Source organism: Mastomys coucha, unplaced genomic scaffold (assembly GCF_008632895.1).
Source record: "Mastomys coucha isolate ucsf_1 unplaced genomic scaffold, UCSF_Mcou_1 pScaffold6, whole genome shotgun sequence".
NCBI lineage: Eukaryota > Metazoa > Chordata > Mammalia > Rodentia > Muridae > Mastomys > Mastomys coucha.
The window spans coordinates 93,885,343-93,912,686 of record NW_022196912.1 but is presented as its reverse complement, the minus strand read 5'-3'; the positions used below and the strand labels follow the sequence as shown (position 1 = coordinate 93,912,686).

General features: G+C 46.1%; 1 protein-coding gene and 1 long non-coding RNA gene across 2 annotated transcripts; one reads left to right on the top strand and one right to left on the bottom strand.

Moving 5' to 3' along the window:
* Positions 1 to 495: 495 nt before the first annotated feature.
* Positions 496 to 3,618, bottom strand: LOC116079950. The gene is made up of 3 exons (XR_004114244.1): positions 2,806 to 3,618; positions 2,450 to 2,565; positions 496 to 625 (listed from the first exon to the last, which is right to left on the bottom strand). It is a non-coding gene; the product is annotated as an uncharacterized LOC116079950 (long non-coding RNA).
* A 4,830-nt stretch (positions 3,619 to 8,448) lies between these two features.
* Positions 8,449 to 26,475, top strand: Plek2 (pleckstrin 2). Its single transcript, XM_031356294.1, has 9 exons — positions 8,449 to 8,572; positions 14,843 to 15,007; positions 18,781 to 18,962; positions 20,112 to 20,203; positions 20,509 to 20,696; positions 20,872 to 20,973; positions 22,713 to 22,796; positions 25,173 to 25,251; positions 25,898 to 26,475. The coding sequence occupies exons 1-9, from the start codon at positions 8,531 to 8,533 to the stop codon at positions 26,023 to 26,025; spliced, it is 1,062 nt and encodes a 353-aa protein (XP_031212154.1). The 5' UTR covers positions 8,449 to 8,530; the 3' UTR covers positions 26,026 to 26,475.
* Positions 26,476 to 27,344: the final 869 nt, after the last annotated feature.

Here is a 27,344-nt window from a genome sequence, read left to right as displayed (position 1 = left end):
TTTGAGACACAGGGTAACTTGATGGCCTGAAATTCATTAAGTAGGCTAGGCAGGCCAGGGATTCCCAGGAATCTCCCTGTCTCTGCCTACTCTGGGTATGAATTACAAGTATGCCCCACCACAACTGGGTCCCAGAGATCAAAATCAGGCCCTCATGTCTGTAAGTCAAATACTTCCTCAGCCCCAGCTTGTTTTTTTCTTTTTCTTTTTTTTTTTAAGATAATGCTACAGCCAATTCTTCTTTTCTTTTTCTTTTTTTTAGATTTATTTTATTTATTTTATGTATATGAGTACACTGTAGCTGTACAGATGGTTGTGAGCCTTCATATGGTTGTTGGGAATTGAATTTCAAGACCTCTGCTCACTCCAGTCAACTCAGCTCGCTCAGTCCCTGATTGCTCCAGCCCAAAGATTTATTTATTATTATACACAAATACACTGTAGCTGTCTTCAGACGCACCAGAAGAGGGCGTCAGATCTCATTAGAGATGGCTGTGAGCCACCATGTGGTTGCTGGATTTTGAACTCAGGACCTTTGGAAGAGCAGTCGGTGCTCTTACCCACTATCAGATGGCTCACAGCTTACACAACAGCTGCCCGGGGTAGACACTCTGGAAGCCATAAACTGTGACAGCAGGAGAAGAGATTAAAAAAAAAATTGAAAATCAACAACACAGACTAGAAACCTACAAAGCACAACAGGCTGTCTAGTTCAGAGGTCAAGTGCGTAGGGACATCTCTGCAGCAGCTAGGCAATTTTGAGTCTTCTCTCTGAAGACTCAAACCATGTCTTTAGACTTGCCTCAGCCAAGTGAGTCACTTGGTGGTCACAAATGTTATCTTGATGGAGCTTACTGTCGGTCATCACCAGGCCTGGAACTGTTCTACTTGATCTGTGTGTGTATGTGTGTGTGTGTGTTATATGCACATGAATGCACACATCTGGGTATGCAGAGCCCAGATTGGGACCTGTAAGGTACCCACCTGCATTGCTCTTCCTTATTCCCTTGAGACAAGGTCTTACTGACCCCTGGAGCATTTTTGACAGCTCCAGTAATCTTCCTGTCTGCCTTCCAAGCACTGGGGTCACAGGTGCTTGTACCAGGCTTTTCATGTAGTTGCCGGGGATTTTAACACAGGTCCCCAGGATTGTGCAGCGCTCTACTTCCATTTTTGTCGCTGTGATAAACACTGGCCAACAACAACCCAGGGGTAGAAAGCTTGTACTTGATCTTACACTTACAGTGATGATTACAGTCCATCACTGAGGGAAGTTGGGCAGGAACTCAAGGCAGGCACTGGGAGATAGAAGCTGAAGCGCTCCGTGAAGGAACACTTCCTGGCTTGCTCTCTGTGGCTTGCTGTTTTTGATATAGACAATCTGTCTAGGGGTGTAGTGGGCTAGATCCTTTAACATCAATCGTTTTAAAAAAAAAAAAAAAAAGTTCCCGCAGACTTGCCTCCAGGCCAGAATGAGGGAGGCATTTTCTCAATTGAGAATCATTTTTTTTTTCTCAGATGGTGCTAACGTGTCAAGTTGACAAAGAAACCTGACTGACTGACTGACTAACTAGCACATGAAGCAAGGGCACTTTTTATAAGGACAGGGTCTCTCATGTAGTCCGGAGTTAATATGGAGCTGAGGATGTCTTGAACCCCAGGTCCTCCCATCTCCCAGCTGTAGGACGCTCAGGCCTATAACACCCCACCCAGCCTCTCTCTGGCTCTTCTTGGGGAGGAAAAGTATGCAAAGTTTGCTGTCATCACCTCTTCCCCCCCCTCCCGCCCCCATCCCCTTTCAGGAGACAACGCAGAAGAAAAGCACCCCAGAGACAGTACATAAGCAAGTAGCCCTGTTAGTCTGACAGGGCAGGCACCACTAGAAACAAACTCCTTAGGCTCCTGGTGGTGTATTCCTTTAAAACCAGCACTTGGGAGGCAGAGGCAGGTGGATCTCTGTGAGTTCGAGGCCAGCCTGATCTACAGAGTGAGTTCCAGGACAGCCAGGGCTACACAAAGAAACCCTGTCTTGATAAACCAAAGAAAGAAGAAAAAAGAAACAGACTCCTCTATATTAATACACCTTCAAAATGAAATTTTCATTTCACCCTATCCAGTTGCAATAAATAAATAAATAAATAAAAGTTGGGGAGGTAGAGAGAGGACTCAACCTCTGCTTCGATGCTCTTTTCATAACTTTTAAAAATACAAAGTTAGAGCTGTAGTGGTAACTTGGTGTTTAAGAGTACTTGGTTGCCAGGCAGTGGTGGCGCACGCCTTTAATCCCGGCGCTTGGAAGGCAGAGGCAGGCGGATTTCTGAGTTCGAGGCCAGCCTGGTCTACAGAGTGAGTTCCAGGACAGCCAGAGCTATATAGAGAAGCCCTATCTCGAAAAACAACAAACAAACAAACAAACAAACAAACAAAGAGAATACTTGGCAACTCTTACGGAGAATCCAGGTTTAGTTCCTATGTCCACATCAAAGGTGCTCACAGCCATCTGTAACTTCAGTTCCAGTGACTCCGAGGTTCTCCGACCTCTCCAGGTACCAGGCATGCATGTGGCTCACATACAGGCGTGCAGGATACATATATATAAGATAAAATAGCTGTTCTTAAAAAATAAAATAAAACTGCAAAGCTATAGGCTCAGTGGAGTCGGTTATACACTTTATCAAGATCAAATCCGAAGCCTGCAGGCGGTCGTTTGCTTATTAAATGTTTGCATTTACTAGAAACACACCCTTAATTGCCTTCGATATAATCTTAATTTCTGATCTTCAAATGAGAAGAGATCATTGTTACCTTCACAAAACTAGAGGACCCGCGAGTTTCCATACAGAGGAGGCAAGCTTGCATCCTGCAAGGAATGGAAAGTTCCTGCTTTTGAAGTCCCACTCCTAGTCAAGCCTAGGATTGTGGAGGCGGCCAAGTGAGCAGAGAGTGGGTGCAACATTTAAGGAGATATGCACTCTCAGGGCCAGATCCTGCCCCTGCATGACTCCGAGACACGTGCCTCCTTAAAATGTGTGTCTGTAACTACTAGTTTACTTTTCTGCCCTGGCTGGAGCTTGTGGGTTGTCTCAATTATCTGGCGCTTCTGTTCGTCTGGAGGACGTCTGCGGCCTTAGAAGCATCAAATTCGCCCTGGGAATTTCTAATCGGAGCAACCCGGTTGAAGGAACCCCAAAAGCGGAGCGATGGCTGTGAATGAGAGAAGTTCGATGTCCTGGCCTTCTCTCCTGATTTTTAGCTTCAGGAAGTCTGCAGTCGGCTCTGTTCTACACGACCCCGCCCCTACCCTACCCCGGAGCCCCCTTAGTTCTTAGCTCTGCTGTAGAAGCTGGCTCTGGCTTCCTTCACCCGGCTTTTAATATCCCTGGCAAACTGCTCCACCTAGCAACAGGCAGCCTCTCCCAAGGGTGGGGCTGGCTGTGTAAAGGAGCGTCCTCAGGACCTTTACCTGCCTGCCTCAGGCTGGCTGAAAGGCCAAGCTAGACCGGTCGCTGGCAGCCCCAAACTGGTCGGAGCTTCGGGAGGGCCGTAGACCCTGGCGTAGCGGTTCCCTGCGGGGCTTTTCCTCAGTCCTTCTCAGAGGATTGCTCTTCAATTGAGATTAAGAGGCCAAGGGAGGGTTTGGGGCAGTTAGGGAATTTCCAGGCTCCAGAGGGCCAGCTCACCCTCAGAATCGCCCGGGATTTTTACATTTTGTTTTTTTCCTGAATAGTTTCCATCTAGTTTGTAAAGAGATTTCTTAGAATGAGACTTACCTAATCTAGGCTTCAGAATCTAGGACTTCTGCTATTTTTCCACAAAATTAAAAAAAAAAAAAAAAAAAAAAAAAAAAAAAAAAAAAAAAAGAACGGGGACGCGGCAGCTGCAGTTCTGCTGGGATGTGGCTTGGGGAGTGGGCCACGCCTTTAGGTGTAGAGGAAGCTCCCTTCCTTGGGAGGAGACAGCCCTGTACGCGGACACTTGGCCCTTTACTCTCACTGCACAACCAGGGTCTCTTTCGTGGAGCACAATCTTTTGTTCTAAGCGATGAGACTAGGTGGTTCTGGTAGGAGGCCGGCAGGTACCCAAGGACCAATCGGACCAATCCAATGGTGACTTCTGAAGTCTGCCGAGCAGATGTGGCCAGAGCCCTGCAGTGTTGGGCACCGGACACTGTAGCCACTCTTTCCTGCTCTTCAGTTTCTCAGACATCCCCAAACCAAGACTATACTCCCCCAGTCCCTTTACTTCACACAAAATAAACAAAAGAAAAAAACCTCCTAATTTCCAGGAATAACAATTGGGGAAGGGAGTTAAGAAAAGGGAGTGAACTGTGTAAGAGAGGCGCAGAGGGGCCCTTATCTCTCTCCAACAGGTCGGGTCCTGCCTGCTTACAGGGCTGAGTCACCATCCTGCCCCGCCCCAAACCCTACAGTCCCTACAGGAATGGTTCTCTGAAGCCTGAGTTCTCCAGGGGATAGGCAGGGCTGATACCACCCTGAGGAAGCAGAGAATCTGGGCTCTGGTCCTTGCAAAAGACTTGCTGAGCATCTGTCTAGACTCTAGATTCTAGAGAGAGGCAGTTTCCTGAAGTACCAGGATGGAAGGGATGGAAGGGGTCAGCAGGGCTGGAGAGGGGACCACGGCAACAGCTTGTACCTAGTGACCTTTGTTGAGTCCACACTGATTAGTGACAAGAGCAAAGTCTGTCATGAATTGCTCACAGCACTTTATTCTTGGAACCTCTGACACAGTCTGTTAATGAATGAATGAAATAGTGAATGAAAAGAATATCCATGTTCCCTGACTTACAGTAAGCAGGGTTGTAGCTCCATAAACCCACTATAAACTGAAAATCTGTTTAACACTGTGGAATGCCACAGCTCAGCAGTACTGTGGGATGAGCTATCCCTTCCTTCCTGATGGCTGGGTGACTGGGCTGAAAGAGGGCCACAGAGGTGATGATGCACACCTATAGACCAGCACAAAAGTTCTGGGGCAGGAAGATCTTGAATTTGAGCCAGCCTGGGCTACACATGTTATATGTCTGAGATCAGTTTGAACTACATAGTGAGATTTTTATCTAAAAACAAAAAAACAAAACCAAACAAAACAAAACAGGAAAAACAACAAAGAGAATTATAGCATTAGTCTGGGAAAAGACAAAAACTTAACAATCTGAAATAAGTGCCTATATTGAACTGCTTTTGAAGCATTGTAGAGCTTCAAAATCCAAGTAGGTTGAGAACCAGTCTGTTCTTTCTGTGGTTTAGTGGATGAGCTTAGGCAGAGTCATGAATTAGCAAAACTTTTTGTCTTTGCCTGCTTGTTTGTTTACTTGGTTATCCTTTGTTTTGTGTTTTATTTGGTTTTTCAAGGCAGCGTTTCTCTGTGTATCCCTGCCTTCCTGGAACTCACTCTGTAGACCAGGCTGGCCTCAAACAAGTTCCCCTTGCTTTTGTCTCCTGAGATTAAAGGTGTGTGCCACCACTGCCTGGCTCATTTGTCTTTATTATGTCACTTAAGTGACATTCACTGTGTTTACACTGATGACTGATGAGTCTATGGACTGCTCACTGCACTTCTGACACAATGTTAACAATGTGAACAGCCTCCTGCTGTTAGTGAATGAACGCAATGATGGCAGATGACAGACCATGAGCACTCCCTGATTTATGATGGGCTGTTGCTATGGTTGTTGTTATTATTGCAGTGCTAGGGACCAAACCCCAGACCTGAGCTACATACCCTATTCAAGTACTTTTGGATGCACTGTAGGCTCTAGGATGCCATTTGCCCACTTTTCCCTGTGGCCACTGCCCTTGTCGTCTGGGACTTCCCTGGCCCAGGCTTCTTCCAGTTCTCAGTCACTTCCACAGGAAGTTGTTTCCAGAAACAGGGTTCATCCTGACAGGTGACACAACCTATGTCTCTTGTTCATGAGGAAATCAGCAGATTCCCCAAATTACTGTATTTGATGCTGGTGTAGAGACTGGGATGCTGGTGAGGAGGTCACAAGGGGCTGTGTGTGGGGAGAAGCTTGGAAATGAGGAGTGAGGACTTACCACACTTGTCTCTAATCCAGCACCCAGGAGGCTGAAGCAGGAGAATCTTGTAAATATTTTCTTAATCACTTATTTTATTTTTTATCTACATTAGTGTTTTGCCAACATATATCTGTGTGAGGGTGTCATATTCCCAGGAACCAGAGTTACAGGCACTTACTTTTGTTGTTGTTGTTGTTGTTGAGCTATCATATGGTTGCTGGAAATTAAATCCAGGTCCTCTGGAAGAACAGCCAGTGCTCTTACCAGCTAAGCCATCTCTCCAGCCTGAAACAGGAGAATCTTAAGTGCAAGACCAGCCTGGGTTATATAATAAGACCCTGCCTCAAAAAAAAAATGATAACAAACATAAGACAGCTAAATCGGGCTGGAGAGATGGCTCAGTGGTTAAGAGCACTGACTGTTCTGCCAAAGATCCTGAGTTCAAATCCCAGCAACCACATGGTGGCTCACAACCATCTGTAATGAGATCTGACACCCTCTTCTGGTGCATCTGAAGACAGCTACAGTGTACTTACATGTAACAATGAAAATGAATCTGAAAAAAAAAAAAGACAGCTAAATCAACCAATATATGGAAATGATTGAATAGGTTATGACACAGTCATAATGAAATTTTATGTAACTATTGAAATCATCCTTTTGAATCATTTTAGTGATTTGTTAAGTTGCTCGTTAGCTATTGGAAGTTAAAAAGTTAGGGCTCAATTTTTTAAAACTGGGGCAGGGTTACTGGAGGAAGCGTCACTGGGGGTGGGCTTTGAGACTTGTCTTGTTTCAGCCCACTTCCAGCTCTGATTCTCCAGGAATAGATGGCCATTCTGTCAAACTCATTAAGCCACAAAGTGTTCATTGTGAATAAGGATCTACTGGATGTAAACAGGATTCTTATCCAGCGCCAAAGGAATGACTCTCTAATGGTAGAATTCGCATCAGGCTATGAGTCATTGCACACAAACACTGATTTAACAGCTTTCTCTACACACTGATGCATCAAAGGCATTACTTGGCCCTTCATAACTAAAAGGTGTTTGCCCGAGTCTGGAGGTTCCTTCCTCTCCCTGCCTCCTCCCCAACTCCAGGATGTCCCTGCTGTTTTCTTCTGGTTGAGTTGGGTTTATGTCATCGTGGTTCCTTGGTAGTAGGTTGGTGGTGCAGTCACGACAGAGGGGGAAGACAGAGGAGGTGAGTCACACTGAAGGTCCAGTGAATCAGACAAGGTGGGCTGGACAGGGGTTTCCCTGGAAGGAAGAGCCTTAGCTGTTCCAGAGAGAAACACCACCAGGAGAACCCACTTAGGAACCTGTTTTCTAAAGAAAAGGCCCAGTCTCTGCCTCCCAAAAGGAGTTGGCAGAGGTATAGGATCCAGGCTTTCCCAGCTTCTCCTACCCTGGGTTTGAGCCCTGCTGGGGTTCAGAAGCAGGTGTGCTTGCAATGCCCTGGGCAATGTGGTTCTGAGCGACTTCAAGGGCTTCAAGTTTCAGTTTCCTGGAAAACACAGTATTTGCCTCCTGGAGTTGGGGTATTGCAAAGAAAACCTAGCATTACTATTGGAAAGAGAATGGAACCTCTGTTTTCTTTGGATTTAAAATCTAGGAAGCTTTCACTGGTAACAGTACTATGGCCCCTGCCAGGTCTCTTGGTTTAAAGGTGAAGATTTATGTTTGTTACAGACCACAGAGGCATCAGTGGGGCAGAGCCCAGCATAGGGACACAAGGGTGTGTTGGGAGCCAGACTGAGGGCATCTCTGTCTTTCCAGCAGTTCTCCTTCTCTCTCTAGTCCAGACACCCCAGGGCCTTTGTCTTGCTTAGCAGGCCCTTCCCTCTTCTGAGTAAAGAAGGAATATGGGGGGGGGGGGGAGTCTATGCAGATCAGCACTACAGAGGTTTTCTTGTTTCAGGCGCCAATATGACATAGTAGGACGTTGTGTTGATTCTATCAGGATACTTTCTTCATCTTAGGCGTTAATTTTTATTTTAAAATATTGCATTACTGTATGACTTATACGGACGACTGGATTATTTTGCACGCTCTTTAAACTCACCCCGAATTGCTAAAAATCTTTGACTCTTGATTCTTTTTGGTTGCTAGCTTTTGAGATGAGGATGGTGTGATGTACACATGGAGGTGAGAATGTGTTCCGTAGACTATGCCAGTCGCCTTAAACTTGTGATTTTCGTGCGTGTTTCTGTTTCCTCCGCGCTCAGGAATGGCTCACAACTATAGACACCGGTCCAGGGTCGTGTTCTTGGGCAATCACTGCGGGCCATGCTGGGTAGGGTTGGCACACTGGGCACCTGGCGTGGGAAGGTCCGCGCAGAAGTCCCGACCGGGCCAGACTTCCTGCCCGCAGGGCGGGAGGCTCTGGTACTGGATTCGCGCCAGGGGGCGTCTCCTGGTGGGAGCGGCTTCCTGGGCGCGGGCGGTATCAGCGGCAGAGCGCGGGGACAGCTCACCTGGACTGGGGACATGGAGGACGGCGTGCTCAAGGAGGGCTTCCTCGTGAAGAGGGTGAGTGCACTCTGGCCTCGCGCTCGAGTGGCCGTGGGGACAGCGGGGCGGGCAAGTGCTGGACTCGGGGACGAGCTCCCACTGGCCAGCGGGCCTGGCTCGCAAAGGCTGATCCTGCCTGGTTACTGTGGTTCAGGGCTGGTGCTCTCGGGTGGATCTCTTAAAACAATTTACTGGATTTGAGAACGAAGCCAGGGACAGGACCCATGCTTAGCATACTCAAGGCCCTGGGTTTGGTCCACAGCAACACACACACACACACACACATACCACACGCCTAATTAAAGTACCATAAAGTGGTGTGGGTGCAGGGTGGAGAGAGCATAGTTAAAAGGTGGGGTTGGAAAGAAGGAATGACCTTCTGTGGCAGAGAGTTAACTATGGCTGATGGCAGTTACGAGTATATTCTCAAGTAGCTAAGGGGTTCTTGAATGTTTCCAACACCAAGAAACATTAATAAATGTTTGAGGTGATGGAGGTGCCAGTTACCCTGATGTGATCATTGCATACCGTGCCTATGATTGACATCCCACTGTATGTACTCCACGCATATGCAGTCATGTGTTAATTAAACATAACAGGACGATATTGAAATATAAGGCACCATGGATATGCCGTGTAATTTACAGCCTGAAAGGGAGGAAGGACCACCCCTCCTCTGTGTGTGTGTGTGTGTGTGTGTGTGTATTACCACTTAGCTTTCTTATTTCATCATTCATCAGCCCTGCAGGGTTACTGATTGGCTCCAGAACTGCTGTTGCTCTGTTGTTAGAGACAAGGAGACTGAACATCAGCGAGATGCAATCATTTGTCTAGAGTAGGTGAGTGTTAGATAGGACAGGAACTCCATCCTTAGACCTCCCCCACCACCCTTGTTTAAGAAGCAAGAGTCCAACCAGGGACTGTGGGACTCCCAGGATGCTTAGGATCAAGGTAGAAAATGAACGAAAGAATCTAGAAGATTATTTTAACATTGATGCAACACTGAACATTTATATTAGTATAATAGCATGCATAGTATGCATATATATAGTGTGTGTGTATATATACACAATATATATTATGTGTATATGTACTATATATATGTATATATATGTATGTATATGTATATATGCCCTTTGGCTGTTCTGGGCTAACGGTCTTAGGAAGCTTGGTGAGAAAGGGTAAAACATTGTCCTTCTCATTGGCTCACTGGGTCACATCAGCCCCATTATCCTTGAAGGCTCAAGTCTCCTTCATCCTCCATTTACAAGATGTCTGCATTGTTTTGCACAGTGTGGACTATGGGAGGTGAGGGAGAGGCAAGATTTCTCCAAAGCTATAAGGAGGACGGGAAGCCGATGCCAGATCAGTGGCCTGGTGTCTATCTGTCCAGAATTCCATGCTCACTCTGTGTCTTTGTCATTTAAGTGATAATATGGTTCATCCAGGTTGCAGGGACGGCCTGGGGGAACTCCTGACTCCCACTGTACTGCAGTCTGTGAGGTGTCTGAGCTGGTGTCACATGCTGTTGCTTGGCGATTGCTAGGCTGAGGTAGAAGCCCGTGGAGGAGTGGGGTTCCCTCCAGGTCAAAACCTTCAGATAGGGCTTTGTGGGCCTTTGCCTCTTCCTTGGGTTCCCTCTATGGCTCTCCACCACCACTCTGCACTACCATGCAGAGACAGAGGGCTGAGGCTCACGGGGACCCTGCCACACTGAGGAGAAGGCCTGCCCTTCTGGGAGGCCTGGGTTAGAATCCAGGGTGTCAGGAAGAGAGGAATCATGTTTGTCCCTATCCAGTGAGGGAGCTGGCCCAGGACCCCTGCTGGGACCACCGGCTGTTCCCACTGCCACATAAATCCATGCTCCTCTCAGGTGACAGCGGTAAGCCTGCGCCACTGGGGACATTACAGGATCCTGATGGCACTGAGTGGTTTAGGAGAGTTCACAGCCCCTAGATGGTGAAGACCTGAGCTGGAAGCCAGAGAGTAGAACAACCATCTCCTGGAAGGCTTAGCTGGAGGCAGGCAGGTAGAGGCATGATGGATTTGGCTTCTAATCTTGCCCAGGCAAGAAAACCAAACTTAACGCAAAACATAGGGCATTTGGCAGGCCTGGCTTTCAGGGAGAGGAGCAGTCATCTCTCTCTCTCTCTCTCTCTCTCTCTCTCTCTCTCTCTCTCTCTCTCTCTCTCTCTCTCTCTCTGTGTGTGTGTGTGTGTGTGTGGTGTGGTGGGGGATCAGCTCTGCTGTGTTGCTTCCAGACTTGGCTCTGGCTCATCATGCTGGCCTGGAGATGTCAACGGTAGGACTCCAGGAAAGACAGGGAAAGCTGTACTTGTTTGTTGTTTGCTGTTTTGTTTTTGAGACAGGGTCTCATGTAGTCCACACTAGCCTCAAACACTCTGTATATTTATGGATGAACTTGAACTCCTTGATCTGTCAGCCCCCACTTCCCAAGTACTGGTTTATAGGCATGTAACATCATGTCCAGTTTATTTAGTGCTGAGGAGTCAATCTAGCTCAGCAAGCCCTCTAGCAACTGAACTGCATCCCAGTTCAACAAAATATTTTTTTTATGTATGGAAAATTCTAGAATACTGGTATAGTGGCTCATACCTCCCTTGGGAGACTGAGGAAGGAGGATCCCGAGCTGGAGTCTTGGCTACATAGGGAGACCCTGTCTCAAATAAACAAATAACACAACCAATCAACCAAACACCCCTGGAAGCTAGCTATGCATCTCCCGAGATTAACAAATGATTAATTAAATAATGGCTATACAGATGCTGGAAATGCTTACAGTATTAGATCTTAAGAGGAAAAAGACAGAAGTGTGGCAGTTGTTTTCCTAGTTGGGTTGACCAAATCCCCAACAGAAAACAAATTAAAGGAAGAAGAGTTTATCTTGCTCCTGGTTTAGGAGTCCTTCGTGGTGGGGAAGGCATGGTAGAGGTCCTGGAGGCAGGGTTTGCAGCTGGGGATTCCTCACGTCTGAGAAGACCGGGAATTGGGCAGCAGGGCTACACTGGAGCGTCTTTTCCCTTTCTGTTCAGCCTTGGATCCCAACTCATGGGCCAGTGCTGCCCATGTTCAGAGTGGGTCTCTCCTTCTCTGTTTAACCTCCTTGAAAACACCCTCAGATACACCCATGAGTGTTTCTCCTAGATTCTAAACCGAGCCAAGGTGAGGATGCAGGTTAACCATCACAAACAGTACACATGAAGAAAACCAGTATGGCAAAATGAAAAAAGACTCCAGGAGTTCTAGAGGCTGGAGGTCCAAAACTCAAGGTCCTGGTAGACCATGTTCCCTTGAAGCCTGCCAGGTGGGACCTCTACTTGCTCCTCTGGCTTCTGGTAGTTGCTGGACACCCTTGGCGTTCCAATGACTTGTAGATCCATCCCTCCAGCCTCTGGACGCTCTATCACATCGCATGGCATGACCATCCCTCCTGTGAGTCCTTCCTCTGTAAGGATACCAGTCACATTTCACATTGGATTAGTGCCTGCCTTAGTGTTATGTGACCTCATCTTAATTTGCTAAAATCTACAGAGACTTTATTTCCAAATAAGATCATATTCATGGGTGTCAGAAGCTAGAATGTCAATGTTTCTTTTGGGAGACACAATTTATCCCATAATAAGTACTAACTCTCCTTTTGGGAGTTGTAGGGTATAACTGTTTCCCTCACCTTTATTTACTTACTTACTTCTTTATTTTGAAACAGTCTCACTGTATAGATCAGGCTGCCCTGAACTCACAGAGAGAGCTACCTGCTCTGTCTCTGAGTGCAGGGCTCTAGCTACCCTGCCGGGCTGCTTCCTCATCATTAAAACAGGAGTAGGGTATCCTCCTTTGAGAGAGTCTCCAGCTGTTACATTTTATGTTCTGTACCTTCCTTAGTATAACCACGGGGTGCAAGCTCATCTCATGGGACCCCTTCTGTCTCCTAAGGGAGCTGGCCTCTGCCCCAATCCGTGACTTACAGACCTGAAGAGAGAGGGTTCTCCATGCATGGGGACTAGTGTCTAGGTAGAGTGGGGGCTGGGTTTATTTGGACCTAGACTCACTTTGCTTATGTGAACTGTGGCTTATCTATGGAGTGAAGTGCGAGAATCTTCCATAGAGCTCCCCGCTGCAGTCTCACTGTTTCATTCACTTGTTTCAACACACTGTGGTCAGAGTGATTGTTTTGTGATCCTCCTGTCTCAGGTATGATTACAGATTAGAGTGCCACTAAGCCTGACCAGAGTGACTGACTGATTGATTAGTTTTGAGGCAGTCTTTTTTAATCCAGGCTGGCTTTGAACTTATTATGTAGCTAAGGATAACTACACAATCCTTAACTTCTATTCCTTCTTCTTCTACCTGCTGGGAGCGGGCATGTGCTACCGGGCTCAGTGTATGTGGTGCTGGGGTTGAACCCAGGACTTCATGTGTGCTAGGCAAACACTCTACCATCTGGGTTACACCCCAAACTCCAGGGTGATCTTTCTAACCTGAAACGCTAAGCTTGTTCTGCTTCCGCCTAAAATCCTTCAAGGTATGAAGATCAGACTGTGACACAGAATGGGAAACCTTTGCCTACCAGGAGCCCATTACTTCCCATCCCTGCCACACGGGACTCAGCAGCCAAGTCATGTGGAACCATGCAGGTGCCCCTAAAGGGGAAGTACTGTCTTGGTTTAGGTGCTGCAGATCAAACCTAAGACCACACAAAGACTAGCCAAGGGCTCGATCACCAGGCTACATCCCCTTTAGCCTGCTCTTGCCTGACTTCTTCATCTGACTAAATAGTTCATCACATTCAATTCCCAGCAACCACATGGTGGCTCACAGCCATCTATTCTGGGATCTAAAGCCCTCTTCTGGCATGCTGCCATACATACAGATAGAGCACTCATATACATTAAATAAATAAACAAACAAACAAACAAATAAATCTTTTTAAAAAAGTTTTTTTGCTTATTTGAATTTGTTTATTTTACCACTATAAAAACAGCACATCCTTTTCTGGGTATTATGATCTATGCCTATAATAGTAGAACTCAGAAGGCTGAAGCCAGAGGATCATAGGTTCAAATCCAGCCTGGGTAAGACCTTGATGTCTTTAAAACAAACAAACGAAAACTGTTTGAATGCTTTCAATTCAATGGTGGAGAGCTTGCCAAGCATTTTTGAGACCCTGGTTTGATTTTGTCACCATAGACCCTCAAAGAATTCTTTATAATATATTTTTAGAATTATATATTAGGAGCTGGGGATATAAGTTCAGAGTACACACTTTGCATGCATGGTGCCTTGGCTTCAGTCTCCAGCTACACACACACACACACACACACACACACACACACATACATAAACACAGACACACACAGAGACACACACACAGATACACACAAACACAGACACACACACATACACAAACACACACACACTCACATACACACACACATACACAAACATAGACACAACACAAACACACACACACACACACACTCTTACACACACACACACACACACTAAACTGTCTTTTTAAATGTTATTTACTTATTTATTTAGTTTTGGAGACAGGACTGGAACCCTCTATGTAGACCAAACTAGTGTTGAACTCACAGAGATCTGCCTGTTTCTGCTTCAGGAGTGCTGGAATTAAAGCTGTGTAGTACCTCCCCTGGGGCAGTAGAATCATGAGTATCAGGCTAGCCTGAATTCCATAGTTAGACCCTGTCTAAATACATACACACACACATACATGCATGCATACATGCATACCTAATACATACACAGTATATACATACATACATACCCTGTCTAAATACATACATGCATACATACATGCACACGGACATACAGACAGACATGGTAAGACTAGAAGGAAACTCCAGACATTAACAATGGCTGTCTTGTACTAAGAGAATTATAGGTGAGTGATTATTCTTTATATTTTGCAATTTCTGTCGAGCTTTATGACTTGGTCCTAGGATATATAACAGAGGTGAAATACTCTCACGTGCCAGAGGGCCTGGGTTTGATCCCTACCACTAGGGTGGGTGCATTTATAGTCAGAACAAATGCCAGTAGGAGGTAAGGCCAAGGTCAAAGGCTTTTCTGCCTCCAGAAGAAATGAACAAAGGAGAGCCCGACAAAATCACTGCTCCCTCCTTCATTGTACATTAACTCTCAGCCCACACGTGCTTTACTCATGGGCTTCCTCTCCAGTGCCGTATCCTCCCCTGCATCACCTTACCTCTGGGATTTCCTGTCTGTCTGTCTGTCTGTTCGTAGGGCCACATTGTCCACAACTGGAAGGCACGATGGTTCATCCTTCGGCAGAACACGCTCCTGTATTACAAGCTAGAGGGTGGCCGGAGAGTGACCCCACCCAAGGGGAGGATCGTCCTCGATGGCTGCACCATCACCTGCCCCTGCCTGGACTATGAAAACCGGCCGGTACGTGAGCATCCTGATGCTTGGTCCCCTGTTCCAACCACCTTGCCCTTTTGTTATCACTGAATGTTCTGGGTTCAAATCCTAGCTGTCTCATGAACCAGGGCAAGTAGTTAAATCTCTTCAGCTCTCATCTGTCATTTGTAAAATATGATAATTATTTGAAGATATTCCACATGTTGTGATGGGGGCTGAGAAAGTGATCTATTAAAACGCCCAGTGTTCTAGGGGGCAGGTACCAAATCAAAACAAAATCAGGAGACACTGGATGCTAATAGCAGCTGTCTCTTAGCAGCAGAAGTACAGGTGAGATTTTCTTTTATACTTTGCTGCTTCCTTTAAAATTTATGGCCACGAGTTGGGGGCATAAAGGGTGAGAAACTGTGCTGTCTTGGGGGTTTGTATGATGGCTTACAATCCTTGAGGGGTATATGTTTCAGAAGTGAGTGCCAGCTTTGACCCTACCATCAAAAAAGATATGTGAGGGTCCAGGTGTGGTGTGGTGGCACACACCTTTAATCCCAGAACTTGTGGGACAGAGGAGTGGGCTCTTGTGAGTTCACGACCAGCCTTGTCTACATAATGAGTTCCAGGCTAGCCAGGGCTGCTAGTGTATGTACCCTTAAAAAATTAATGGGGCCAACAGGTGGTTTAGCTATTAAAACACTTCCTGCTCTTGTAGTAGTTTGGTTGCCAGCACTCACATCAGGCAGCTCAAACTGCTATAACGCCAGTTCCAGAGGATCTGGTGCCCTCTGGCCTCTATAAGCACCTACAAGTAAGTGATGCACACAAAACACACCATACACACACACACACACACACACACACACACACACAAACACACACACACACACACACCACACCACCACCACCACCACACACCAGAGAAAGAGAGAGAGAGCAAGAGAGAGAGAGAGAGAGCAAGAGAGAGAGAGCAAGAGAGAGAGAGAGCAAGAGAGAGAGAGAGAGAGAGAGAGAGAGGTTGTCAATGTAGCTAGAAGGGAGTGCTCACTGAAATTGTGATGGGAGATTGTCTGGGACCAGATGGAGGTAATGGGGACCTGAATGTTTTGAGTGACAGAATGGATTGCTGAAAAGTTGTTTTAGATGTCGGGCATATTAGCTCACACCTGTAATCCCAACACTCAGGCAGGAGGTGTGCCAGAGCTCAGGAAGTTAAGGGCAGCCTAGATGACGTCGCAGTTTCAGAGGTTTAGTCCGTTATCATCACGGTAGGGAACATGGCAGTGTGCAGGCAGACATGGTGCTGAAGAAACTGAGAGCTGGGTCTGCATCAGCAGGAAGAAAGAGACTACAGCGTGGGCTTCTGAAACCTCCAAGCCCACCCCTAGTGGCACACTTCCTTTAAGACCACACATCCTGATTCTTTCAAACAGTGCCACTCCCTGATGGTCATTTGTATAAGCCTGTGGCGAACATTCTCATTCAAACCACCACATCGCTTATCCAGAGTCTGTGAAGTGTCAGTGGGACCACTGAAGGGGGGTGAGTCCATGCTAAGATGGACTCTTCCCTTCAGAATTGTAAGCCTGAGTGCACGGTAGGCATGGTGGTGCACACTTCTAATTCCAGTGCTCAGAAGGCAGAGGCAGGCAGATCCAGGCCAGCATGGTTTATAAAGCAAGTGCTGGGATAGCCAGACCTATTTAGATTGAACTTCCAAAACCTAAAACAAGGACTTCACCCCCCAAAAGACTGAACACAACATCTGGATACATATATGTGGCTTGTGTTTGTTGAATTAATCTTGAACAAAGGAGAAAGACCGACAGATGTGTCAGATGGTTTTAAAGAGGAAATCCTGGTTATCACTCTGTCACTCTGGGTATCACTGAATGAAGCCTCAAACTCGTAGGCTACATTCTAAACTTGTTGCCCCTTAATACTTATTAGGGTGAATGGGGAACCTGGATACCGTGGAGATAAGAAAGCTTGAGTTGCAGTTTCCAAATGGGAAACAGGCTAAATTCCTGGAGTTGTAAAGTTCGTGTTAATTTTACACTAGAATGTCACTTGTATGATTATTTCATAGTATTTGGTTATTTTGGATTGAAAAAGATTGAGAACAACCAACAGTTTCTCTAGGAACAAGTCATAAAGTTTTGTGTGTGTGTGTGTGCGCGCACGTGTGTGTGTGTGTGTGTATGTGTGTGTATGTGTGTGTGTGTGTGAGTGTGTGTATTTTGTGTGTATGTGTGTGTGAGTGTGTGTGAGTGTGTATGTGTGTGTGTGCACATGTGCGTGTGTATGTGTGTGTATGTGTGTGTGAGTGTGTGTATGTGTGTGTATGTGTGTGTGAGTGTGTGTATGTGTGTGAGTGTGTGTGTGAGTGTGTGTGTGAGTGTGTGTATGTGTGTGTGAGTGTGTGAGTGTGTGTGTGAGTGTGTATGTGTGAGTGTGTGTATGTGTGTGTGTGAGTGTGTGTGTATGTGTGTGAGTGTGTGTGTGTATGTGTGAGTGTGTGTATGTGTGTGTGTGTGAGTGTGTGTGTATGTGTGTGAGTGTGTGTGTGTGAGTGTGTGTATGTGTGTGTGTGAGTGTGTGTGTATGTGTGTGTGTGAGTGTGTGTGTGAGTGTGAGTGTGTGTGTGTGTGAGTGTGTAAGTGTGTGTGAGTGTGTGTGCGTGTGTGTGAGAGTGTGCGTGTGTGAGTGTGTGTATGTGTGTGTGTGAGTGTGTGTGTATGTGTGTGTGTGAGTGTGTGTGAGTGTGAGTGTGTGTGTGAGTGTGTAAGTGTGTGTGAGTGTGTGTGCGTGTGTGTGAGAGTGTGCGTGTGTATGTGTGAGTGTGTGTGTGTGTGTGTGCGTGTGTGTGTGTGTGTGTGTGTGCGCGCATGCTATTGAGGTGTTTGGTGCTCACTTGGTCTTTCTAGTCTTTCCTGAGGTGAACTGCAGCTTGACAGAAACAAGCTCAAGCCAACCTTCCATGAGGCTGGCAAATGAATGCTAACTTAATGAAATGTCTTCATAATATTCCTTGGGACAGTGAGTCAGCCGTGCCTTATTCCCCATTTTTAGTATTAATTTAAATGAAGGCTATTAAATTTGAAAGCCAAACAAGTTGGCTATGAATCTGCTGGTGACCACAATTAGACTTGATGTGTCTAAGAGAGGTTCCTGGCTTTGTCCCCATCACTGAGGCAGTGAGCCTGATCTACTTCCTCCACAGTTGGTTTAAGAGCCCCTAGGTGTCCAGTTAGAGGATTCAAAAGTGGCCCATAGTACAAAGACTGTGCTGATCCCACCGTGTGTGAGTCCACCGTGCCAGTAGCTGCTCACAGCTCTTGCACTCATAGGTTGTCAGCAATGCAGTACCTCTCTCTCCACCTAGTCCTGGAGCAAAATCTTCCATCCTGGGTGGGGAATCCATCCTCTGAGGATGCTGACCAAGGAGCAGGGGGCAAACCTTTTGGGAAGGAGCTGAAGCAGTGTTACATGAAGAATGAATGAAAGACTTGGAGATACTTAAACTGTGATCGGAAGTGAGGCTTCCGGAAGTGTTCCGGAAGGAGGAGTCAGAGCCACGGTGTTGGGATGTACTCTGCCATAATCTCTGTAGAAGGGAAAGGCTGCTTTAGGAGGCCATGAGCTTGTTGTCTCGGATGTACCCAAATCAATGTGTGCAGCCCCACTTGCAGCAGGGGCTGGACACTAGGCATCCCTGGCTTCCTGGGTCCTCTCTGGCCCTGTCATTCTTGCTGCCAGCATTTCTCTCCTGAGTATTGATTGGTCTGTCTGATTGTCTTTTCTTACAGCTCCTCATTAAACTGAAGACCCGAACTTCCACTGAGTACTTCCTGGAGGCCTGTTCTCGAGAAGAGAGAGACTCGTGGGCCTTTGAGATAACAGGGGCTATCCATGCAGGGCAGCCGGGGAAGATCCAACAACTGCACATACTGAAGAACTCTTTCAAGTTGCCCCCGCACATCAGCCTGCAGTGAGTGCTCCACCTGCCTGTTGCTGACTCTGCCTGGATTCCCTCCAGCCTCTCCTGCCTATTTCTTAGGGAGGGGGGACCCTACAGTGCTGCACAGGCCTGGCTATTCAACTGTTGTGCTCAGGGACAGCCGTTTTCTCTGTTCTGGTTATGCTGTGTTGACTGGCTGGAGCTTGCTTTATGTAGCTCCTCTCTCCTAGGTAACCTCTTAGGGCCTCTACCAAGTCATTCTACCTCAGTGAATGAGGTAGAAACCACCATTCCGATTTAGGCAGAATGCTTGGAACTAAGTCAGGTCTCATTTGACAGCTCAGTGTCAGGTAATGGTCACCTGTCTGGTGGGATCCCTCATTCAACTGTCCAAGAAATCATTGAGTAACTCATAGTATGTACAATTATTATGTATCAATTTTAAAAGAAAAAAAAAGAGACAGTTATTGAGGGCTTGCTGAATGTTGTTCATTGTGCCAGGTGCCCTGCCGGCAGAGATAAATAAGAATAAACAAAGTCTCAGGGACCTTTCACCCCAAGACACACATAGAGATCTATCATTGGCCGCAGCAACTGTCACATCAGGTCCCGCCAGTCAGTGGTAGAAGTGATGATACTGGTCAGAGATATATGAAAGGTGTTTCCATGATGGAAATGTCCTATAACCTCACAGGCAACCACACTGTTACACCCATCATAGATGGGATGTGAGTCTACTCCTGGACTCATAAAACGCCACCCCAGCCTCTGAAGTCTACTCTACGCACAGTCTGCGGGTCTACATCCCTGCTAAGCCAGGGTGAGCACAGGGAAGAGCAGGTGCCAAGGTGGATTACAGAGGGGCACAGGAAAAGTCCAGACAAAATGTAGCAAATCATAGGGGGCCACGTGGGTTACTGGGGTTACTGCATGCTCTGTTTTAAACTGTCACAATTGTTTAGTTTGATGTCAACAGTAATAGTTGCCTAGTGTGGAAATAGTTGAACATTTAGATGGCCAAGAAGAGAGGAGTCCCTGAAAACCCCGTGCATTGGATTCTGATTGTGTAATCAAAGCCTGTCTCTGTGGTGTGTGTCACACCATTTGTCCCTTGCTTTAGATCATGAACTGTAGCTGACAGTGTGACCAGGCTCCTTTCTTTGCCTTCCTTCTTTGTAGTCGAATTGTGGACAAGATGCATGACACCAGCAGCGGAATCCGGCCGAGCCCCAACATGGAGCAAGGAAGCACCTACAAAAAGACCTTCCTGGGTGAGCCTGCCTGTCCTGTGGCCGGTTTGAAGACCTGGGGTGTAGTGCCTGGAGCTCATCCAAGCTCATCCAAGCAGCTTATAATGGGGATGGAGTTGCCTGCTAAGAAATGGGACGACCTGTGAGGATTACCTGTGGGTATGGCTACAGCTCTGTGCATTGGGTGTAACCATCAGGCTGCTCCGAGGCAGAACCTGAGAACTCTCAGGAAGTCCATGTCAATAAGGTAGTTGACTAAGCCCCTGAGCAGGCCAGGGTATAGCTAGCCCATGGCCTGACAGGCGTTTGTCCTTGTGCTCACACAGGCTCCTCCCTGGTGGACTGGCTCATCTCCAGCAGCTTTGCAGCCAGCCGTCTGGAAGGAGTGACCCTAGCCTCCATGCTTATGGAAGAGAACTTCCTCAGGCCAGTAGGGGTCCGGAGCATGGGGGCTATCCGCTCTGGGGATCTGGCTGAGCAGTTTCTGGATGACTCCACAGCCCTGTACACTTTTGTAAGTTTGAGGTTGGGTTCCTCTTGCCATTAGGGGAGAGAGAAGGAAGTGGTAACAGTAGGAGGCATAAGGAAGGCCCAGAGTATGGGGAACAGCTATCCTGAGGGGACAAATTTTCATGCCCCGGGGCTTGGGGTTCTTTTGTAACAAGTGCTTGCTTTCGTCTTCCCACTAGGCTGAAAGCTACAAGAAGAAGGTAAGCCCCAAGGAGGAAATCAGTCTCAGCACCATGGAGCTAAGCGGCACAGTGGTCAAACAAGGCTACCTATCCAAGCAGGTAGGACTGCCTTTGAGCAGGAGGAGATGCAGGAATCATACTTGGAGGAGACAGGAATGAGCCCAGAGGGAGGTAGGGGCTGAGGGTGCTGGGATATTCTTTATTAGTGGGATCCACAGAAACAGAACCTCCCCTCCCCAGCCACAAGAAGCAAGCCAAAGATTTGCACATTTACACAAACCAGACCCAAGAATTGCTTTGAAAAAAAAATATATACACACACAAGTAATTGTTACATTGTTTTTGTTTGGGTTTTATTTCTGTGAAGAGACCACATGATCATAACCACAGCAACTCCTTTTGTTTTTGCTTTTGTTTTTTGAGACAAGGTTTCTCTGTGTAGCCCTGGCTGTCCTGGAACTCACTCTGTAGACCAGGCTGGCCTCGAACTCAGAAATCTGCCTGCCTCTGCCTACCAAGTGCTGGGATTAAAGGCGTGTGCCACCACTGCCCAGCAAAAGGAAAACATTTGATTGGGGCTGACTTACAGTTTCAGAGGTTTAGTCCATTATCATCATGGCAGGGAGCATGGAAGCCTGCAGGCAGACATGATGCTGAAGGAGCTGAGAGTTCTGTATCTTGATCTGCAGGCAGCAGAAGGGGTCTGTATGCCGCACTAGACATAGCTTGAGCACAGGAGACCTTAAAGCCTGCCCCAACAGTGACATTTCCTCCAACAAGGCCATAACTACTCCAAGGCCACATTCCCTAATGCCACTTTCTATTGGCCAAACATTCAAACACATGAATCTCTGTGGATCATACCCATTCAAACCACCATACACATTGAAAAGCAACTTCTATATCATTGCCTGATTTTATATTTGTCACCTTCCTGATGAGCATAGGTATCCATCTTCTCTTTTACATCGATTTCCTCTGTGTATATATGTAAAGTGCACAAATATACATGTAGCTATAGGGTTATTTTTGGGCCAAGTTGATCCTTAAAACACTGGTGAGGGTGCACTGTGGCCTGTGAACTTCTGGTCCAGTTGACACTTGTTCTGTCCTCCTCTTCCTTTAAAATTAAAAAAATTATTTAATATTATTAATATTTAAAGATTTTTGTGTGCATGGGTTTGTCTACATGTACGTGTATATGGTACCTAAAGAGCCCAGAAGAGGGAATCGAATTTTCTGGAACTGGAGTTAAAGATGGTTGTGAGCCGCCATGTGGGTACTGGGAACTGAACTTGGGTCTTTTTCAAGAGCAGCAAATGTTCTTAACTGTTGAGTCATCTCTCCAGCCCCCTCCCCGTTTTTGTTGTTGATCGGTGGTGGGGATTGAACTCAGGGTCTTATGCTTGCTTGCCTCCCAACCTTACTGCTCAGCTACAGGCCTCAGCCCCTTCATCCCTGAGTATGGGGGTAACACACCTCTTCTTTTAGTGCTAACTCTATTTTTTTTTTTTTTTGGTTTTCAAGACAGGGTTTCTCTGTGTAGCCCTGGCTGTCCTGGAACTCACTGGCCTTGAACTCAGAAATCCGCCTGCTTCTGCCTCCCAAGTGCTGGGATTAAAGGCATGTACCACCACCGCCCAGCTCAGCTTAGCTAAGCACTAACTCTTATCTCTCTGTACTGTCACTGCGATCCTCCAGTTTCCTGGAAATGCTGGCTGGAATGTCATCCCATAAGAGTAGGCTGGCATGTTGGGGTTTTGTTCAGTGGAATTATGGGAAAGGGAAGGAAATGTAGAATCGTCACCAGTGAGACTTGAGCCCCTTTCTTCCTACAGGGGCACAAGAGGAAAAACTGGAAGGTGCGTCGATTTGTTCTGAGGAAGGACCCAGCTTTCCTGCATTACTATGACCCTTCCAAAGTGAGTAAACCGTGTCCTTGGGGATGTACTGCTTCTGAGTGAGTCCACGTAGACTGGGAGCTGGTGTGCGTCCTCTCCCACATCCTGCCATGGCTCCTTGCAGGCCCTGATGCGCTGTCATACAGTTGTCGGCTCAGTGTGTGGCCTTCTATGCCCACTTCCCACAAGAGGACTGTCATTATTTTAAGAAGCACCTTTTACTTTCCCCCAAAGCCTGCTTTGTGGGCAAGGTGAGGGGTACACATGAGACTCCAGCCTCTTCAACCCTTTCATCCAACTGGCCCACAAATTCAGCTTTCTTTTTACCTTTGAAAACATTTTAATGTATTTAATTTACACATTATGTTTTGTGTCAGGAGTTGCTGCTCTGAGTTTCTGATAAATATCACCTCATGCTGAGTTAATCTAATTCTAATCAAAAGAAGAAAAATGACTATTTTCTTAAAGGTTCATCTATCTATCTATCTATCTATCTATCTATCTATCTATCTATCTATCTATCTATCTATCTATCTATTTATGTGAGTAGCTGTACAGATGGTTGTGAGCCTTCAAGTGGTTGTTGGGAATTGAATTTTTAGGACCTCTGCTAGGTCGGCCCTGCCCACTCAGTCCCTGCTTGCTCTGGCTCAAAGATTTATTTATTATTATACATAAGTACACTGTAGCTGTCTTCAGACCAGAAGAGGGAGTCAGATTTCATTACCAGTGGTTGTGAGCCACCATGTGGTTGCTAGGTTTTGAACTCAGGACCTTTGGAAGATCAGTCAGTGCTCTTAACTGCTGAGCCATCTCTCCAGTCTGAAAAAATGGCTCTTTAGTTGTGGTGTTCAGCCTTACCTTTAATATCTGTTTTCCGTCAGGACCCCTTTAGCCTCATGGAGGAACCTTCTCATTCCCTGCCTTCTTGGTTGTTATGGTTTCCATTGCTGTGAAGAGACACCATGACCAAAGCAACTCTTATAAAGGACAACATTTAACTGAGGTTGGCTTGCAGCTTCAGAGGTTCAGTACATTATCATCAAGATGGGAGCATGGCAGCATCCAGGGAGGCATGGCACTGGAGAAAGAGCTGAGAGTTCTGCAGCTTCATCCAAAGGAAGCCAGGAGCTTCCTCATGGGCAGCTAGGAGGAGGGTCTCTTCTGCACAGGGCAGAGCCTGGGCATAGGACTTCAAAGCCTGCCTACACAGTGGCACCCGTCCTCCAACAAGACCACTCCTCCTAACAGTGCCATTTCCCACAAGCCAAGTATACTCAAACCACCACACTGCTAAGCACAAGGAAGACGAAGGCCTGGGAAGAGAGATAGCAGGAGGGCTGACCGAGGAATCAAACCGTTGAGTTTCCAGAAGGCACCTATTGACCTCTCTAAGGGTTCTAGTTTTTCTGCTACTAGCGGGGTTGCTGCCTTGTCTTTTTTTCTTCTTCTTCTCTTTCTTTCTTTTTAATTTTTTAAAAAAGAGTATATCAAGGAACCCCGGCGTGGCTTCAAACTCACTATGTCACCAAGGATGATTTATATCTGGCCTGTGCCACCACTCTGGATTCAACTCAAAGTTCTGTGTAGGCTAAACAAGCATGCTAACTGAGCTAAATTCCCAGTCACACACATCTTGTTTTAAGCAAGGAAAATACCAAATGTATAAATACAGGTTTTGCATTTAACTCTTAGTCTAACCTCAACTACTTTGTGCCCTTGATGAGTCCAGGGCCTTTTGCTATTAATTTGCTCCCATGTTTGCCTTTATGCTTCCTACTGTTGGGCTAAATCCATCCCAGTACCCAGGGTCTGTTTCTCAAGGCCTATTCAGTCTCCTGTTGAGACTGCCTGCTGTAGACTCCTACAGTGCTGAGTCCCTTCTTTGTGTTGTTTCCCTTCTCTTGTGTCTGAGTCAAAGCCTCTGCATTGTTATTTAACTGCGTTAGCTTTTGTTTGCTGAAGCCACCATTTAGTATTGATTATTAACAGAAGGGGCGAGGGCTGAGGCTCCTGGTGTGTAAAGTTGCTCTTTAACCATCCACATACCATAAACCGAGTCTTGTTTCATACCAAGCACATAACTAAAGACTCACACAACAATGTCCAATGTGCAGGAATGTGCCACCTATTAACAAAGGCTAAGGAAGCCTGTGCATGCTTCTGGTAAAATGTTGGATCAGCCTGGTAACTTAATGGTACTGCTGCTACTGGTCATGAAGAGGGCCAAACTGCCTCACTGGTATAAGTTACTGGGCAAATGGAGCCCAGGTTCAGGCTCCTTATTACAGATAACCTGAAGTGGCTCTACAAGGCCTTCAGGTCAGTTATTAGGGGATGTTTCTTTTTATTTTTTTGTATGCTCATGAAATTACTGATTCGTCTCTTCCTCCACAGGAAGATAACAGGCCAGTAGGTGGGTTTTCTCTTCGTGGTTCCCTTGTGTCTGCTCTGGAGGATAATGGAGTTCCTACTGGTAAGCTACAACTTCTGCTCTGGTCTAAAGATCTCTGGGGCCACCATCTGCATGTTATTGATGCCCCTGGGAGGAAACCCTGAGCAGGACTTTTTCTTAGTGAGACAATGATGTCATTTTTGAAGCCCATTTAAAAAACAAAGTAAGAGGTTATATAGGATGTTCTTGCTGTTTCAAGAATCAACAGAAAATCCTTACTTTTGATATTCTTTACTCTCAGTTTCTGTGCCAATGGCCTGTAAGCTTCTATCTAAGTCACAGCTAGGGGACACTGTTTTCATGTTAAAGAATGCTTTCATTTTCTATTTGTACTGATTTTACAATCCCCAGCTATGGTAGGAAGGTAGCAAAATTTCTAACTTGTGGGTATAGAAACTGAGGTTCAAAAGCAATCCAAAGTAAACATCAAATGACGTGCCTCTTTTAAACATAAATGTAGGGGATTCTTTGATGTGAAACTGTAGGTCTATGAGTAGCACCGGGGCAAGCAAGCAAGCAAGCAAGCTGCAAACTTTCAGAATAACCACTGGCAGACCTTATGGCTATAGGAAGTGGAAATACTTGTGTTTTTGTCTTAGTAGACATTCAGCTTCTTCAAGCTGGAAGTTGACATGGATATTCAATACTTTTCCTCCCCTCTGTGTAGGAGTTAAAGGGAATGTCCAAGGAAACCTCTTCAAAGTGATTACGAAGGATGACACACACTATTATATCCAGGCCAGCAGCAAGGCTGAGCGAGCAGAGTGGATTGAAGCTATCAAGAAGCTAACATGAGCTGAAGGAGCAGGACCAGGATACACTGGATATAGATGAGACTTCCTGGAGAACTGGAGCACAAGATTTTGGGCTGGGGATGTGGAGGACCTGCTTGGTAATCCTGAGGCCCTGGGTTCAACTCTTGGTACTATTAAAAAAAAAAAAAAAAAAAGACTTTACTATTGTACATTTTGCACCGCTTTGGAGTGAGCCTGCCCGAGGTGGCTCCTCAGATGACCGTGGGGATTTCCTTCTGCCTTCCTATGACCAACTGTAAAAGCTGGACCAGCTATTAGGTGGGCAGCATCTTGACTTTGCTCTTCAGGACAGAAATCTGTGTCTTTGGTGAGCATAGTAGTACCTCTTTCTCTGTTGGAACACTAACTCCAGCTTTGCTAAATTAAAAACTCTAAGCACAAGACAGCTCTCTCATAACTGGGATCAATAAAGATTGACATCTATCTCTGGCTACTTAGTTCTTGTACTTAGTTCTATGGTTCCCACATGTCTCTAACCTGTAAGGCCCTATGTATTAGAGGCTGGCTGTGGAGAAATTCCAGGTCATCTGTCACCAGGATGATGTTTCTCACTGTGAAGTGGGGATGATGCTGACAAAAGATGACTGACTGTTCAGAGGACACTGTCTTGTACTGTAAGATAGCACGTATCACAAGTTGCAGATGTTACTCTCTTGAAATCTGTCACAGATATTTTTTAAAAGGCAGAAATACAGCTTTTGTTTCTACATAAAATGGACATTTAGAAAGGTGTGGAGCATGAGCTCTCTAAATGACAAAGATACAAATGGCAAAAGCTAAATTAAGGCATAAAACTTTGGTATAAAAATGAGCATTAGCTGAAGTTAAGAACATCCCTACTTGGGGGTTAAAGTGAAAAGTCTGTATCATACAATGTTTTTATAAATATTTTTTATTAAATTTATACAGTAATCTGGCAGTTATGGCCAGGATTCTTGCCAAGGACTTTAATAGATAAAATACATAACTTACATTTAAGGGGAGTGGATATTTCTAAAGTGCCTAAGTAAAAACTTCTCTTAAAATAGATTTCCTCTTAATGTCTGGAATATCTGACCCCGTATTCAGAATCCCAAGAACATGGTTTTTTTCCCCCTTTATTCCTTACTTTGTAAGAGACTGCATTTTCAAGCACCATTTCCCCCCATTTGGCATCTTCCAGGTTTAATGTATGTAGAATTACTTTTAGAATGTTGACAGGTGCTTATCTGCATTAAACTACAATTGGCCTGATAGCTTCCTGCTTCCAAATGGCATAGCCCTGCTTGCCACAGCTATGGATGAGACAAGGACTCTCAA